Consider the following 18,016-nt stretch of genomic DNA (forward strand, 5'->3'; position numbering starts at 1 on the left):
TTATTCAACATCAGTTTCAGAAATACAATGCGTTGGTAAGGCCTCCACATCAACTATGAAGTGGACTCCCCAAAAGGGCATTGGTCCATCTGGCTCCCTAAGAAATGCTTACAACGTTATTGATTTGTATTCCTTGGACTATCTTTTTCTATCCCTGAGGCCATATTAAAGTTACTCTTAATGATCACACAATTAGGATGATTGAACTTAGGTCTCCCTGACCCAAAGTTGGGTCTGTCCACTATGTCATATTGCTTTTCAAATGAGATTATTTATAAATGTTTTATAAATGTTTAAAAACCACTATAAACTGTTAACTATAAATGAACTTAATACGGCATACTTGTATTAAGTCCTTTCAGATTGTAAAGATAAATGTTCAGATTTCCTTAGGCAATGGAGGTTTGCTCCAGAGTAGATCTCCAGAGTAGGGAAGTAAGGAGTCTGAGTAGACATACAGCCCCCTGGGACCTAGTGCTTATGGGATAAGGATTTACATCAGATTTTTCAGGATGCTATAGCAGCTCTAGTAACCAGGTTTTCAGTGTTTGCATTGCATTCATATTACCTAATAAAGAATTTCAGTTTCTCACTGTCTCCCCCGGCGTTGTCCATTGGGCAGTATTTTGTGACATGTCAGTTTATAGGTGATAGGCTTTCTCTATGTCTTGTCATATGTGGCTGCTTTTAGGTCCAATCCAATAGCTGTGGTCAGATTAGCAGGTTTGATTTAATTGAAGGCAAAATAGTACAAGTCATTAGTTTTACTTTATGCAAAAATAATTTTATTTCTTTAGAAGGGGATTTTGTGCTATATCTTCTCTCTCATAGGACAATAAACCACCCCAAATCTTAGTGACTTAAAACAACCATTTTTATTTGTTCATGATTCTGTAGGCTAAGCAATTTGGGCTAGAATCAGCTGAGCAATTCGTCTTATCAAGGTCTCTACATGGCTATAGTTACCTGGTGGCTCAGCTGGGTTTGCATAGTCTTAGAGGACCTCACTCATGTGTCTGGCAATTTGTTCTGGATATTGGCTGGGCCTTGTGTCTTCAGGAGGTGATCTGAGCTGGTCTGTGGAAAACTTCTAATAGGAGAACAATTGAAAGCTGTGAGGTCTTTTGAGGCCTAGACTTGAAAGTCACACAGTGTCACTTCTACCACATGATACTGTCAAAACAAGCCACAAGACCAACCCATATTCAAGGAGTATAGAGATCAGGTATTAAAAAGTTGCCAAGAATTTGTGGCCATTTTTAAGCTATACACCCAGAGACACTTAAGGTTGCAAAAACTGGACAATACTTGTGAGTAACAATGCACAATTATTAAAAAAATACCATACAAAATGAGCTTGCGTTGTTTGGTAGAACAAGCATGTAAGTCATAGCCCTGGAGGAATGTGAGAGGTGATAAGAGGATGGAGATTAAGGTTTTTACTTTCCTTAAATGGCATGGAATAGCCCAGAGAAGTGTTATGTGTAAGGAATGGATCTTCACAGAAGAATAGTTTCACTCTTTGTATGTTTTTTAGAAAACATTGCATGTAAGTGAACTTCTGGAACTCTGAAAACTGGATCTCTTTTTTTCCATCCTTCATCCTGTGGTATAAAAAGGAGGTGAAAGTATGGAATGTACTTTTAGACTATTAGGAGTATAGACACAAGACTAAGTCTGTATTTTAATTATGGAATTGCTTCTTGTGATATTGCGATATATAATAAACATATAGTTGGCCTTTGTCCCTGATTCCTGGTACAAAGCTTCTAAAATCTTGAATTTGGCTTTCTGAGTCTTAAAAACTAACATTCAGATTTGGTTATTGATTATGACCAAAACAGTCTATCTGAAGATTCAGCAAAGCACTTTCCTACATGCATATACATAATGGATCTGTGGTTGTGCAAAATAATAGTTCCTGAAAGAAAAGGTGGCAGAAACCCAGACTACTAGTTTTTTTCATTCAAATATTGTCCTTTAAAATGAAAGAAATATATTAAGATAGTGTAGCCCTTTACCCTTGGAAGATTCCTTTACAAGAGATACTTCCAAAATTTTTTCACACAAATAATAAACATTTTTGAGTTCTTAATTTCTATGTCCCAGGCTTATGCTAATCACTTTATCTCATTTAATCCTCATAAACAACCAACTGAAGTAGGTAGTATTAACTCTAGCAGAGAGAGTAAGTAGTAAGTCTTCATCACAGTTGTAAATAACAGAGCCAGTTTCAAAACCATCTCCTCTGTGGTCAGACTCTACTCCTAACCACTGTTGGAACTGCCTTTAAAATTTTACACATTAAGTATACAACTAGCAATATTTTTGCCAGGACAAAATAAAAATTTTGTCCATTGATAGAGTATAAAATACCAATATTAGTTTATTATTTTAATAATATATGTGACACTAAAACTGAAAAAGGTTTCATCTTGTGTTCGCTTTCTGGTGTCTGTGGTTATTCTTGGAGCCTTGCTTTCCATAAAATGAGGAAGCTAACCTCATTGTAATTTGGATATTCTCTGTAAAGACTCTACTTTTGGTGTGTAAATGCAATCTGAGAATGATATTGGTATTTATAAAAAACATTATACTCTTAAATCTATTCAAGGTAAAAGGGTTAAGAAATATTTTGGTCAAAATGAGAATTCAGAATAGGAGCATTATTGTAGGGCATTATTTTTTCTCATTAGTAAACCCTCTTCATAGTCTTCCTCCCTAGTTTCCTGCTCCATCAGTTTCTTTTCATAAGCATTAATCTGCTTTCCCAATCCCCTTAGTCCCTGACACTGACTTACCCCATTTTGGTTTGGTATGCCACCAATTTTTCTCATGAATGTTTCTTTTTTTCCCAACTACACTCTTTGATACCCTTTTAAATTCAATTTTGCACTACTACATACCTGCCCTTCTCCCTTTATAAAAACTTGGCCTGTCCATTTGACATTTGTTGTTCCTTGCTTCCTTTATTCCTAGAATTCATGCCTCTTGCTATGAACCCAAAAGAGGAGGTAGAAGGAGTGCACAAGAGCTAAGTCTTCTAGAATCACTGTACTCAAACTTTATTGTGCCTCCTGAATCCCTGGAGATCTTGTTAAAAAGCAGATTCTGATCAGAAGTTCTGGGCTGGGACTAAAATTCTGCAGTTCTTCCAAGTTCCCAGGTGATGCTGATGCTGCTGATGTTGGTGTAAGGACCACAGTATAAGTTAGCACTACCGTAGAATGTCTTAAGCCAGAGGGAAGTACAGCAGGTCCTTGAATAATGTCGTTTCAACATTGATGAGATGCTGTAGGCACCTAACTCTTGTTTGCATCAATTAGCCTATGGTAAAATTGCTATTGATGCATATTGTTTTGCTAAAAGTTGCAGAACCTATTGACAGTGTTAAGTGAGGACTTATAGTTAGAAAAAATATTGCCTTAAAGGAAACTCTTAAATGAAGATATTATAATAGCTCCCTAGCCCCTTCCACCCATGTGAAGACAGCCATCTATAAAGTAGGCCTTCACAATATGTCTTGATCTTGGACTGCTTCGATCTACCCTGATCTTAAACTTGTCAGCCTTCAGTACTGTGAGAATTAAATCTTTGTTGTTTATAAGCCACCCAGTCTATGGTATTCTGTTATAGCAGTGTGAACAGACTTAAGACTAGTTTGAGTAGGAAGAGATGGACATGAGACAGACATCTGAAAAGAATGCCTTTGGAGTTTGTAGTATTGCTAGACCCCTCTTAGGACTTTTTGAAAATTGTGGTAAAATATACATGACATAACATTTACCATTTTAACCATTTTGAAAGTACACAATTTTGTGGCATTAAATACAGTCACATCTTTTATGACTTTTTAAATAGACTTCATTTTTTTAATAGCAGTTTAAAGCTTCACAGCAAAATGGAGCAAAAAGTACAGCGAGTTTCCACATACCCCTCACCTCGCACATGTATAACCTCCCTTCACTAGAGTGGTGCATTTGTTACCATCGATGAGCCAACACTGACACATCTTTACCGCTCAAAGTCCATAGTTTATATTAGGGTTCACTGTTGGTGTTACATATTCTGGAGATTTTGACAAATGTATGGTGACATGTTTTAGTATCATACAGAATACTCAAAAAATCTTTGTGCTCTGTCTCTTCATCTCTTCCCTCCCCCAACCTCTGTCAACCACTGGTTTTTTTTACTACCTCCATAGTTTTACGTTTTCCAGAATGTCATATAGTTGGAATCATACAGCATGTAGTCTTTTCAGATTGGCTTCTTTTTCTTAGTAATATACATTTAAAGTTCCTCAATGTCTTTTCGTGACTTGATAGCTCATTTCTTGTTAGCACAGAATAATATCCCATTGTTTGAATGTACCATACCTGCCGAAGGATATCTTGGTTGCTTCCAAGTTTTGGCAATTATGAATAAAGCTGCTGTAAACATCCATGTACAGGTTATTGTGTGGACAGAGGGTTCCAATTCATTGGGTAAATATCAAGGAACATGATTGCTAGATCATATTATAAGGGTTCTTTTAGTTTTTAAAGAAACTGCTAAACTGTCTTACAAAGTGACTCCAATATGCATCCCCACCAGCAATGAATGAGTTTCTTGTTCCACATCCTTGCTAGCATTTGGTATTGTCAGTTTTCTGAATTTTGGTCACTTTAATAGATATGTAGTGATATCTCATTATTTAAATTACAATCTCTAGTTACATTTGATGTTGAGCATCGTTTCATATGCTTATTTGCCATCTCTACATCTTTTTTGGTGATGTGTCTGTTTAGATCTTTTGCCCAATATTTAATCAGGTTGTTTGTTTTGTTACTGTTCAGTTTTTTTGTATATTTTGGATAAGAGTCCTTTTTCAATCTTTTGCAAAATTTTTTCTCAGTCTGTGTTTTTTTTTTCTTTCGACAGTGTCTTTTGCAAAGCAGAAGTTTTTAATTTTAATAAAGTCCAGCTTATCAGTTATATTTTCATAAATCTGGTGTTATATCTAAAAAGTTATCGCCAAACCCAAGGTCATCAGGATTTTCTACATTATCTTCCAGGAATTTTATAGTTTCGCATTTTACATTTAGACCTGTGATCCATTTCGAGTTAATTTTTGTGAAGGGTGTGAGGTCTGGGTCTATATTCATTATTTCGCATGTAGATGCCCAGTTGTTCCTACACCATTTTTTTGAAAAAGATTATCTAGATTACTTTCCTCTATTGCATTGCCCTTGCTCCTTTGTCAAAGATCAGTTGACTGTATTTGTGTGGTTCTGTTTCTGGGCTCTATATTCTGTTCCACTGATCTATTTGTCTATACTTTTGCCAGTACCACACTGTCTTGATTATTTTAGCTTTACAGTAAGTCTTGAAGTTGGATAATGTCAGTCCTCCAACCTTGTTCTTTTTCAATATTGCATTGGCTATTCTTGGTCTTTTGTCTCTCCATATAAAAATAAAGTTCAGAATCAGTTTGTTGATATCCACAAAATAGCTTGCTGGAGTTTGATTGGGTTTGCTTTGAATCTATAGATCAAATTGGGAGAACTGACATTTTGAAAGTATTGAATCTTCCTATCCATGAACATGAAATTCCTCTCCACTTATTTAGTTTTTCTTTGATTTTGTTCATCAGAGTTTTGTAGTTTTCCTCATATAGACCTTATATGTATTTCATTTAGATTTATAACTAAGTATTTTGTTTTTGAGGGGTACTAATGTAAATGACATGTCTTAAATTTCAAATTCCAGTTGTTTATTGCTGCTATATAGAAAAACAGTTGTGTTTTATATATTAACTTTGTATCCTGAAACCTTGCTATGCTTATTAGTTCCAGGAGTTTTTTTGTCTGTTGTTTTGGATTTTCTACATAATCATGCCATCTGTGAATAAAAATATTTTATTTCTTCCTTGTCAATCTGTAGGTTTCTTTGGATAAACACCCAGAAGTGGAATTGCTGGGTCTCATGTTATAGCCTTTGTTTTAAAGTCCCTTTTGTCTGGTGTAAGTGTTACTACCCCACCTTTTGTTTCTTTGTTTGTTTGTTTTCATTTTCATGAAATATCTTTTCCATCCTTTACCTTCAGTCTGTGTGTGTCTTTCAATATGAAATGAGTCTGAAAATGAGTCAATCTGAAGTAGGCAGCATATGTGAGGATCTTGTTTTCTTACCCATTCAGCCATGCCATGTCTTTTAATTAGAAAGAACATTTAACCCATTTACATTTAAAGTAATTGTTGATAGATATGTAGTTATTGCCATTTTATTATTCATACTTTTTATCTTTTTCTTCTTATAAAACTCCCTTTAACATTTCTTATAATATTGGTTTGGTGATGATAAACTCCTTTAGCTTTTTCTTGTCTGGGATATAGTTGGGCAATTTTTGTCTGTTATGATAGTATCTTTAGTTGTGACCTAAGAAAATAGATTAACAATTTTTAAAATTGCGTATTTTGTGTTTTAGCACAATATAATGTACCTTTCTTGTTAAAAGGTTTTCACCCTCAAATAGGCAAGTTAGGCAATGGTACGTTAAAAGATGTAAAGTATATGCAATTCATTCAATGCAATTTTTAAATTTATTTTAAACAGAAAATGTATTATTTGTAGTATTTAAAAATTCTGATTTTATTTCTGCTTGCTATATAAATTATAACCTTTAGCATTTAGGATTTTTTTTCACTTGTTCCCCATCTGACAAAGGATTCTACAATACATTAAAGATGGTGTTGGTACCTCTATAAAACAGTCAGAAATCAAGCAATTTTATTAGGATTTAGGAGATGATGTCGATAGGCCTTATTTCACTTCTTGCCACCAAGACTTTGATAGTTGAGTTAGATAAATGATCATTAAGAACCACGAAGGAGTATGACAGAAGTAATAAAAAGAATTCAGTATTGAAAGTGAAGTAAAAGGGAAGGATGAGAGTTTTTTCTCTCCAAAAAGCTTTTGTGTTTTACCTAAAGGCACTATTGTAATCACAACAAAAGCATTTTTTTTTGAGATGAGGATAATATTTTGAAACTACTTTTTATGTTGTACAACATTCCTCTGATCAAAATTTGTTTGACTGTTGTAGCCTGACACTGAGCTAGCCTCTAAAGATGCAGAAATGAATAAGATATGATCCATATTTGTTCTTGGGAGAGCAAAACAAGCAAGCCTGTGATTCCACAATACAAACAATAAGGTATTATTTTTCTCAAATGTATTCCTTTTCTATGCACATAGAAAAGAGTAGCTCCTTAGAGTCATAATTAAATAGTTGCTTTAATAAAGTGTGTGCATGTGTGTGTGTGTGTGTGTGTGTGTGTGTGTGTGTGTGTGTGTCTCCTCTGCACTCAATAACCTGAAGAGGTTTTTTTTGCCTTCCTACAGTTTATTGTTTTGTTCTTTTCTCTTTTATCAATCAAGTATTGAACATCTTCTGTTTTCTAGATCTTGGAAACGCAAGCTGACTTAAGGAAGATTTTTGCCTCCTAGGAACGCTCATTTAAACATAGATGCGTACAGTACAGAAGAGTGTAATTGTTAGTATTTAGGTAGATGCATACACAGGTCAAAGTTGTGGGCACCAATGAATAGATGTTTACATCTGCCTAGAAGATTCAGTAACGCTACAGGAAAGAGGTAATGCATGAGTCTAGTCTTGAGCAATTAAGTATTCCCTGTGAAGATAAGTAAGGGAAAGGCGTTCTAGAGAGAGAACAGCATGTGAAAAGGCAGGACTGTAAAACAAGGTGTGTTCAGAGTGATTAGAGGGTAAAAGTAGAAAGAGTGTAGTGAGAAATGAGGCTAGGATACGCAGGGCGGGACTAAATCCTGAAGAACCTGGTATATTATGTTTGGACTTTATTCTCACAGCAAGGAGCCATTGAAGGGTATGTGTTTTGTTTTGTTTTGTTTTTGCAGGAGAATGACATTACTAGATTCAAAATTTTGATAATATTCTTAAAGCTGTGCTGTGGGATGGATTGGTCGGAATGGTTATATAGATAGAGTGGCACGGAGAAACTGTTAGACTAAAGACAAAGTCTAGTCCAACCAAGTGAGAGATGACTGGGGTTTGAATTAAAGCAGTGGAAGTTAGAATAGAAAAGGAAGCTTAGAATATGAGAGATGTTAATGAGATAGAACTAGTAAGGATAATCTATTGCAGCGGTTCTCAACCTTCCTAATGCCGCGACCCCTTAATACAGTTCCTCATGTTGTGGTGACCCCCAACCATAAAATTATTTTCGTTGCTACTCTATANGGGTCGCGACCCACAGGTTGAGAACCGCTGATCTATTGGATACAGATAAGAACTGTCATGATAGGGCAGAATAGAAGATGATGCCTAGATTTAAAGAGGAAATATAATGAGCTTAGTTTTGGACATACTGAACTTGAGGAATCTTACAGAACTTTCAAATACAGATGTCTAGGAGACAGTTGCAAATATGCATCTGCAACTTAGGAGACAGATTTGAGCTGGAATTAAGAATTCTTAGTTATTCAACAGATATATGTTGAGCATGTTCTTATGTGCCAGGCATGTACCAGGCACCCAGCATACTATTGGGTTGTTGGAAAAGTCACATTTTTGCAATGAAAACCAGAAAAAATATATCATGACTTTTCTGACAACCCAATATGAGGAGCAAAATACACAATTCCTGCTTTATAATTAATAAAGGAGAAGAACAGAAATCAATCACGAGGATATATTATTTAAAACTGAGACAAATGCTATCAAGAAAAAACCATAGGTGCTATTTTAACAGAAGGCACTGATTTAGTCTGGGACTAGAGATGAGGGATGCTCACATTTGAGCTGCAATCTGAAGAACAGGCAGGAGTAGAGAAGAGAGGCAGTGTGGATAGCAGGAATATGAGTATCCTGGGCAGAAGGCACATCAGCATCATACTAATGAAGTACTTAAAGTTTATCAAACTGGATTGAAAAAATAATAAATGAAAAAGAAACACATAACTGTATGTTAGGATGTGACATGTCTAAAACATAAGGATACAACAAGGTTGAAAGGAAAAGGATGGGAAAAGCTAATCATGAAAACAAAAACTAAAAGAAAGGTGGTATAGCTGTATTAATTTCAAACAAAATAGACTTTTAAGCAAAAAACCATATTACTAGAAATAAAGAGGGAACTTTATCATGATAAATGTACTTAATACGATAGTCTCAAAATATGTAAGTCGTATGGAGAAGTTGACAAATCTGTAATCTTAGTGGGAGATCTTCACACTTATCTCTGATAGAACCAGATGACAAAAAAATCAGTAAGGCTATAGAAGATTTGGGTACAATTAGCAAATCTAACTAATGGACATATGTAAAACACTGCAACCAACAACAACAAAATATACATTCTTTATATATAATTGACTATGCTGGGCAGTAAGATAAGTATAAATACATTTTAAAGGATTGAAATTATGCAGAGTGTATTCTGTGACCACAGTACCATTAAGCTAGATATTAGTAACAAAAAGATAATTAGAAAATCTCCATATGTTTGTTAATTAAAATAATATACTTCCAAATATTCCATGGGTCAAATAAAAATCACTATGCAACTTTGAAAATATTTTGCAGTGAACAATAATAAAATGATATCAGAATTTGAGGGATACAGTTAAATATATGCTTAGAGGGAAATTTATAGCTTTAAAACCACATGCTTGAAATGAAGCTGAATATCAATAAGCTAAGCATCTGTATAAATATTTTAAAAAAACAAACATTAAACCCACAGAAGGCAGAAAAAAACAAATAGTAAATCAGCAATAATGAAATAGCAAGCAAACTTATAATACTGAAATTCAATAAAGCCAAAAATTGGTTTTCTAAAAAGACTAATAAAATTGATAAACCCTTTCTAATATAGAAAAGAAAATGCAAAATTAATCATTGTAATAAATGTAAAATACTATTTTATAGGAGAATTATAAGACAATTTGATGTCAATAAATTTGAAATATTAGATGAAGTAGATAAATTCCTAGAAAATGTAGCTTATCAAAATTCACAGAAGAAATAGAGAATCTCAAAAATTCTATCACCATTAAAGAGAATCCATAATTTTAAACCTTCCCACAAAGAAAATTTGAGGCTAAATGGTTTCATAGGTAATCTGTACCAAACATTTAAGAAAAAAATGCATATTTTACACAAATTCTTCAAAACAGTGAAAGAGGGAATATATCCCAACTTGTTTTATTAGGCCAACACAACTTGAATGCAAAGCAAACAAAAAAAACTCACAGACATTACACAAAAGGAAGATAATGGATGAATTTCTCTTATGAACGTAAATGCAAAAATTACTAAGCATAATAAACTAAAGCCAAATCTAAGAATATAAAAAAAGAAATTTCCCTATTTTGAGGTCAGCTGATTAGCAGCCTTAATTACATCTGCCATCTTAAGTTCCCTTTGCCATGTAATATGACATATTTACAGATCCTGGGGACTAGAAAATGGATATCTTTGGAAGGCCATTATTCTGCCTACCACATACATTTCAGCCAAGCTGGGTTTATTCCACAGATGCGAAGTTAACATAAAAAGAAAACCAATGTAGCTCACCAGGTTAACAATAAAAGCAGAAAGTTACATGATCCTCATAATAGAGGCAAATTATTTGCTTAAATCAGTGACTTGATGAAAACATCATTCATGATTTTAAAAATACTAGCAAACTAGAAATATATAGGAACTTCCTTAATTTATTAAAAGGTGTCTATAAAACAAAGGAACAGTAACTGAACACTGTATAGCAGACATCTTGTGAAATGTTGAAGGGTTTCCCTTTGGTTCAGGAAAAAGACAAGAATGCTTGTTATTGCCTCTATTTCACATTGTATATTAAAGGTTCTAGCTAGTATGATGAGGCAAAATAAATAAATAAATAATAGAAAGGAGGAGATAATCCTTATTCATATAGATTATGTACATTTAAAAAATCCAAAATAGTTACAGATAAATTAGTAGAGATTAGGAAAGTCTCTGGATGTAGGGTCAATGTTTAAAAAAATCTGTTTTTGTATAAGCAATAAAATAAAACATGCCTTTCTAGCATCATCAAAAGATTATCACATACATGCCAATAAATTTAATAAAGGAGTATAAGACTTCTATTCTTAAAACTGTAAAACATTAAGAGACATTTTTTAAAACCTGAAATAATTAGAGGGATACATTATGTTCATGGATTGGAAGATAACAGTGTTGTATAGAATCAGTACTCCCCAATGTGATCTGTAGATTAAGTACAGTTCCAATCAAATTTCCAAAAGGTGTGTGTGTGTGTGTGTGTGTGTGTGTGTGTGTGTGTAACTTGATAATCTGATTCTAAAATTCACATGGAAATACAAAGGACCAAGAATGAATAGGACTTTTTTGAAGAACCAGGTAGGGGGGCTTGCCCTATTGGATATCAAGACTTACTATAAAGTTCCATTAAGATAGTGTCATTAGCTCTAGGTAGACAGACCAGTGGAATAATACAGAACCCCAAAATGGAGAATATCCTTGATTTATGACAAAAGTGCCATTGTAGATAGAGCAAAGGGGAAAGAATGGTCTTTTCAATAAATGGTACTGAAATATATTTAAAAAGTTGACCACCGCCTCATACCATTCACAAAAATTAATTCCACATCAAAGATTAAAAGTGCAAGGCAAAACAAAGCAGAAATAATATAGAAGATCATATATATGGTCTTATTGTAGAAAATGTATTTTAAAACCTGTGCTTTCATATTAAACGGAAAAGGAAAATATTGATAAACTCCACCATATTGAGTGTAAAAACCTATTCATTAAAAGACATCAAGAGAGTGAAGTAAAATGGCAAGTGATACAAGAGAAGATATTTGCATCACACATAACCTTCTGTTGGCTAATCCAGTATTCCCACAGATCAGCCCTAATACAATAAATGATAAATGGAAAGTGAATAACAGAATTGAATAGTCATTTCTCAAAAGAGAAAAACCCAAAAGATCAATCAACATGTGAAAAGGTGCTTAAGCTCATTAGTAATTTGGGGAAGCACAAAACTACAATAATTTATCACAACAGACTTAGAAGAAGAACTAGAATATAAAAACAGGCAGTATCAAGTGTTATGAGCATGCAGAGCTGCAGCAGCCTGTAACACAGCCGAAAGGAGTTAGGGTGGTACAGCCACTTTTGGAACAGTTTGACATCATTCATAATAGCCTCAAAATGGAAACTCACATATCAACGTTAGAATGAGTAAATAAGTTGTGTAATCATACAGTGGAATATTATACAGCAATAAAAATGGAACATCTTACATCTGCATTAAGCAGCCTGAATGAATGGTACAAATACAATGTTGAATGAAAAGAGCAGGACAAAATACATATCATTGATTTCATTTACATAAACTTCAAAAAGCAATCAAAGCTAGAGTGTTTAGAGTACCTGATTATGTGGTAAAAGTATAAAGAAAAACAAGGAAATGCTTGTAAAAGTCAGAATAATGGTTACGTTTGGGGAGGAGGGAAGCAAGGGGTAATTGTGGAGGGGACCAGAGTGTGAGGTTTCTGGGGTCTAGGCAATGTTTTATTTCTTACGGGGGGTTATGAGTGTTTGCTTAAATCATTGAACTGTGCAGTTTTGTATACTTTTTTGTGTTTCATATTGAACAATTTTTAAAAGGTTTTAAAAATGTAGAGAATGCTGAGCAGTTCCAAGGAGACAAATTTCACACAAAAGCTTGTTTCTAAAGAATGTTCCTAAGTAACACTTCAGGGCAATTAGATTTATCTGAAACTTTTCATTTGATAGTCTTTAAAGCTCAGTAAATAACAAATCCCTTTAGTAACCATTGTTGCCAGTAGGAAAGTATAGGCAGTTCTCATTTTGTATGATAGTGTGGGACCAAAAATAATGACCATACAAATTAAAACTGTACAAAACTGTCTTAGTAATCAATGGGGAAAACAACAATTGTTCCATGATCTTTGAAAAAATTGTCAAAACACAAAAATTATTCTATGTCAGTTATAAATGTATACAGGAAAAAATAGTAAAACAGTATAGTGTAATATAAAACATTAGAAACAGAATTAAAGTGTTTTATGTCTTTGTAAAAAACTTATCAAGAGTAGTTTGAATAGTGCTTTGCCTTCTTGTATAACTTCTAATAGCACAGCTATCAGAGTGAGCATCTTTTCTGTTCCTTGGCAAATTGTCTTACTCCTTTTACTAAATTTAGATCAGCTTTCAACATTTTATTCTTTGCACTTTTAATGTGGTGAAATAGCTCTGAGTTCTTTTTAGTGTGAAGTGTTTTGCTGGCATCACTCCTTCTGGGACATCTTTTAGTCAGAACCACTTTCCTCATTATGTCAATAAGTTTGTTTTCACTAATTCCTTTGACTGCATATCTAGAGTCTCTCAAACAGTGGCAGTGGTAACATTCCCAACAATCACTTATTTCTTCTGTTACTCCGCTTACATTCAATTTGAATTTCATTATCATTTTTTTAGCATTATTCTTTTTGTTTCTTTGCAACACTTTTATCTTTGTTGGCCAGTTCCCTCTTTCAGTTACCCATTTTGTAAAATTTCATGTGGGTTTATCACTGGGAGGCAAGAAAGTGACCTAGCTATATGCTTTGCTGTCTATAGGCGAAATGAATAGCAGATAAAGAGTGACCAGTCACGAACCTACTTTGAAAAAAAGTGACATGATTAGTCACTGATCATATTAACATAGTGATGTGTGGACTGAAGTGCTAGCAAAAAAGTTTGTGTTTATGCAGTTGCTGACAGTTAATATATTGTACTGAGTGAAATTGGAACCATGTTGTTGGGGGACTTGTGTTACTTAACTGTGATAGTTGGAATTTGTATATATGGGAAGCCTAGGAAGTTAGGACTGACTGTAATTCAAAGAAGGTTGAACTCTTTGATCAATTAAATAAAGATTTGGTTTGTTTCTATGAGGTTGAGGATGTAGAGGTACTTGAACTATTTGATCTCTGGGCTGTTGAATGCCTGATACATTTTATGCGGAAATGTAAATTTGATACTACTCTTCCAGCTTCTTTAATCCTGTTAGGCACTTATTTAGAGAGGACCTTTCACACCAACTATAGAACAAAACCCCTAGTTGTAGTAAGTAAAAACAATGGTTTTAGGAGAATAACAGTGATGGTGATTATGAAATCACCACGAAGCAACTGACATTGAAAGTAAGGGTTTTGTTTTCAATGTTTTATATAATGTTGACATTATAATGATTAAAGATGAAAGAAGGTTAAATCAATTTTGATTCATTTAGTCAGGTGATTTAATTTTCATTGTCTTATACTAGCAAATATTTTATTAAATGTGAAAGGTAAGGTCTCATTGTGTTGGTTGAAATCGAATAATGCTAATTTATTGTTTGGTTTTCTGCAGGTGAACTGGCACAGAGGTTGAGGTCAAGATGCCATTAGTGAAAAGAAACATTGATCCTAGGCACTTGTGCCACACAGCACTGCCTAGAGGCATCAAGAATGAACTGGAATGTGTAACCAATATTTCCTTGGCAAATATAATTAGACAACTAAGTAGCCTAAGTAAGTATTTTCATCTCAATTAAAAGTATTACTCCCAAACCAGAATGTTATACTTTAGAATATTAAGATGTTCTTGGTTATTAATATGGTGGGTGGGGGAGGGAAGGGGATATTTGGTGAGAATATAAAATTATTCTGAAAATTCATTTTAAGTATTAATAAAATTAATCAGTGAGTTTTAGAATCATTTCTTTTTCCCTTGTGTGTTTCCTCTGGGAAAGGGAAATAAGGACAGAATCTTAGGAACAGAATTACATGATAAGAATTGCTGAGATTGTTTTTAAAATAAGATTTGATCTGTGAGAGATCGAGTCAGCATTATACTTTTATTTGCTTGTTATTATTTACCTTTTAGAGGCTTTATTTGTATTTTGGGACACTACTATCTCTCTCTACATATATTTTATTAACCTAGGAAAATATTTTTATATTAATAAATATCTAAAAATGAAGGGTGTGGGGTAGTCACTAGTCAGAATTAGGTTAGTCAAATGAGTTGTCTAAGGGACATTAGGATATCAGTGAAGAGTCTCATACGCAGCCTGATGTGAAAGCAGCACGTGAACCTGGCCTACGACAGACAAAAGGCAAGCAGGTTGGCCAGGTAACAAATAAAAGGCAATGGAAGGGGCATGTACAGGCGGAGGAGACAGGCTGTGTGTTCCCATTATGAGATTACAGAACAGAGCTGCTAAGTTAAGGAAGTAAATTTAGAATAATGGGAAATAATTTATTTAATGTTGAAAATAAAAAATTCAGGATTATGTTTTTAATAAGACATTTATATTTCATTTTAAAGAGAAATCAAGATGTTCTTGTCCTAGCTATATTCTCTAAATGGTCTTAGATTTATCTTTTCATCTATACCCTCCTACATAGATTGTCTTTACAAACAGAATTGGTTCTTTTTCTTTTAACTTTTGTCCTTTTTATAATTGAGTACTTAGCACAAGATAAAGAGAGAGGCTGTTAATCTAATTTGTTTTAAGTGAGAGCATTTGGACATACACTTACTTATATATAGCTAGAGCAACATAAAAAGTTACATTTGAATGTTTGTGGTGAGAGCACTAAATTTCTACACTGCCTGTGAAATAAGTTGTAAGAATAAATTAAAAGGCAGTTTATTTGAATTTAAGTTTATTCCTTGCCCCTTTTGGTGGTTCTTTTTTTTTTAGGTTAGTTATTGGCAGTGAATCACTAACATATTATTTTTTACTTGTATCTTCCTTGGGAAAGTCAGTATAGAATATAGACAAGTCAAAAGAAGAGTCCTAGTTATTGTATTAACATATGATTAACTATATTGTTTAAAGACATTTACTAACTTTTTTTTTGTGGTCTAGCACTAATTGAATCTAACATAACATGACTTTATATAGAATTCATATATGATACATGTACCCAAGTACATCAGCATGTAAATATTAAAATACGTGTGTTAAGGGCATAGAAATGACATTAATACATTTGGTTAAAATATTTCTTAAAATCAATGAATTTGGGGTTTAATACTGGCATCTTGTTTTAGGTATATACCCAATGTAGAATTGAGAACTAATAAAATAAGTAAGGGTGTTAATTTGCAGTAGAAACTCATTTCTTACATAACCTAAAGGTGAAAAGTTAATGAATTTTCAAGCCTGGTTATAGTCCACATAAGCGACACCAGCAGCAAAGCACGTAGTCATGTTGTAGTGAAACTCTGAAAATAAACTATTAAATACGTTGTAAAAATATAGCTAAATTAGGTTTTGGGTGCTTCAGATTTGGCATCAGAGACTATATAGGCATTTTGTAAACAGTTTGTAGAGATTCAGAAACAGAGCAAGGTGTAACAATAGTTTACCACCCTGGAATTAAGTTCTCTGGCAGCTTTCCCACTTGACAATGGAGAACCTGGAATTAAATTTAAAAGGCCCCTAGATAGCCAGAATAAACAAACCCATGCACTAAAGATGCACATAAAATAACCAATTGATCCCTCTCTCAGAACCTGTTTGCTTTTACTTTGACAGTTCATACAGGTTTGATGATCTGGTTTCCAATTATTTATGCTTCAGAGCATTAAAGGGGAGATATGGGGTAGACAACAGAAGCAGGCCTTATTGAAGCCAGCCAAAAGAGGTAGTTTACAGCCAAGGAAGAAGTTATATAAAGGAAACAGCAACATAAACACTGGAAAGAGGCCATTTAATGCAAAAGCAAATACTCTAATACATTTCAAAAATGTTTCCTAGCCTAAGACACTAATTAATTTTCATAATTAAGTCATGACTATAAATCCTCAAGAAATTATGTTCAATTTTGTATTCTACTTAAGACAAGGAAGCTTAGAATAGATTGTATATCAGTTTCCATCAAAAATAGTCAAAATAATTCATGTGTTAAATAATCTCTGGATTACTTTGAAAATTTGGCTATGCAAAATGGTCTAGGCAATGGAGATTTTCACTTTGGTACTGTCGTTAGCATCAAAAGTAGTAGCGAACACAGCAGTGAAAGTCAGCTGAAGGGATCAGCCTGGCTTGGGGCTGAACATCTTCCTGACCTCTTCCTCACAGAATTGTACATCCAGTTTTGTTTTGTTTTTCATAGTAGATCACATTTCTGTTTTATAATACAGAATTACTAAAAAAACTGAGAATTCACTTTATATAAATTCCTTCTGCTATACCAAAATTCTTTCCTATTCTGTTGTTGTCTTACTTTAACAATCATTGGAACTCTTAAGTACCTGAGGAATCTTTTATCATTCTCCCTTACCAAGGCCTTTCTCTTATTGAATATTGTCAGTTCATGCTGCCAAGATGAGCCCATAGAGCAGTGGGTCTCAACCTTCCTAATGCCGTGACCCCTTAATACAGTTCCTCATGTTGTGGTGACCCCCAACCATGAAATTATTTTCGTTGCTACTCTATAACTGTAATTTTGCTACTGTTATGAATCATAATGTAAATATCTGATATGCAGGATGTATTTTCATTGTTACAAATTGAACATAATTAAAGCATAGTGATTAATCACAAAAACAATATGTAATTATATATTGTGAAANTTCTAATTACAAATAAATGTAATTTTGTCTTGAAGCATGGAGACGGATAGAGGAGCGGTGTCTCGGTTCCTAAGACCATCGAAAATATGTGTTTTCCAATGGTCTTAGGCGACACCTGTGAAAGGGTCGATCGACCCCCAAAGGGGTTGCGACCCACAGGTTGAGAACCGCTGCCATAGAGCCTACTTCTTGTTCTCAAATGCAGAAAATTTGACAGATGGATATCAAGGTAGATTGATAGGAGGATGGATAAATAAATTGGCTTAATAAAACTAATTGGATACATAGATAGACAATGGGCAGATAACAATACTTTGTTGTGGGATAAAGAGCTCCATGGTTCTTGTC

The 18,016-nt window shown here is 33.9% G+C and overlaps 1 protein-coding gene across 9 annotated transcripts in view; it reads left to right on the plus strand.

Annotated features, from left to right (window-relative positions):
* WASF1 (WASP family member 1) overlaps window positions 1-18,016 on the plus strand; it is a 55,991-nt gene that overhangs the window by 18,067 nt on the left and 19,908 nt on the right. For 5 of the 9 annotated variants that reach the window (XM_019646381.1, XM_019646374.1, XM_019646373.1 and 2 more), the window contains one exon: window positions 14,450-14,610. In XM_019646381.1, the coding sequence (XP_019501926.1) occupies window positions 14,478-14,610 (133 nt within the window). In that variant the 5' untranslated portion in view covers window positions 14,450-14,477. Of the gene's footprint in view, window positions 1-7,084; window positions 7,196-7,443; window positions 7,636-7,672; window positions 7,887-14,449; window positions 14,611-18,016 lie in introns of those variants that run through there. The other 4 variants (XM_019646375.1, XM_019646376.1, XM_019646377.1 and 1 more) reach the window with 4 other exon arrangements.

This window comes from Hipposideros armiger, unplaced genomic scaffold (genome assembly GCF_001890085.2).
Source record: "Hipposideros armiger isolate ML-2016 unplaced genomic scaffold, ASM189008v1 scaffold_101, whole genome shotgun sequence".
NCBI classification, from domain to species: Eukaryota; Metazoa; Chordata; class Mammalia; order Chiroptera; family Hipposideridae; genus Hipposideros; species Hipposideros armiger.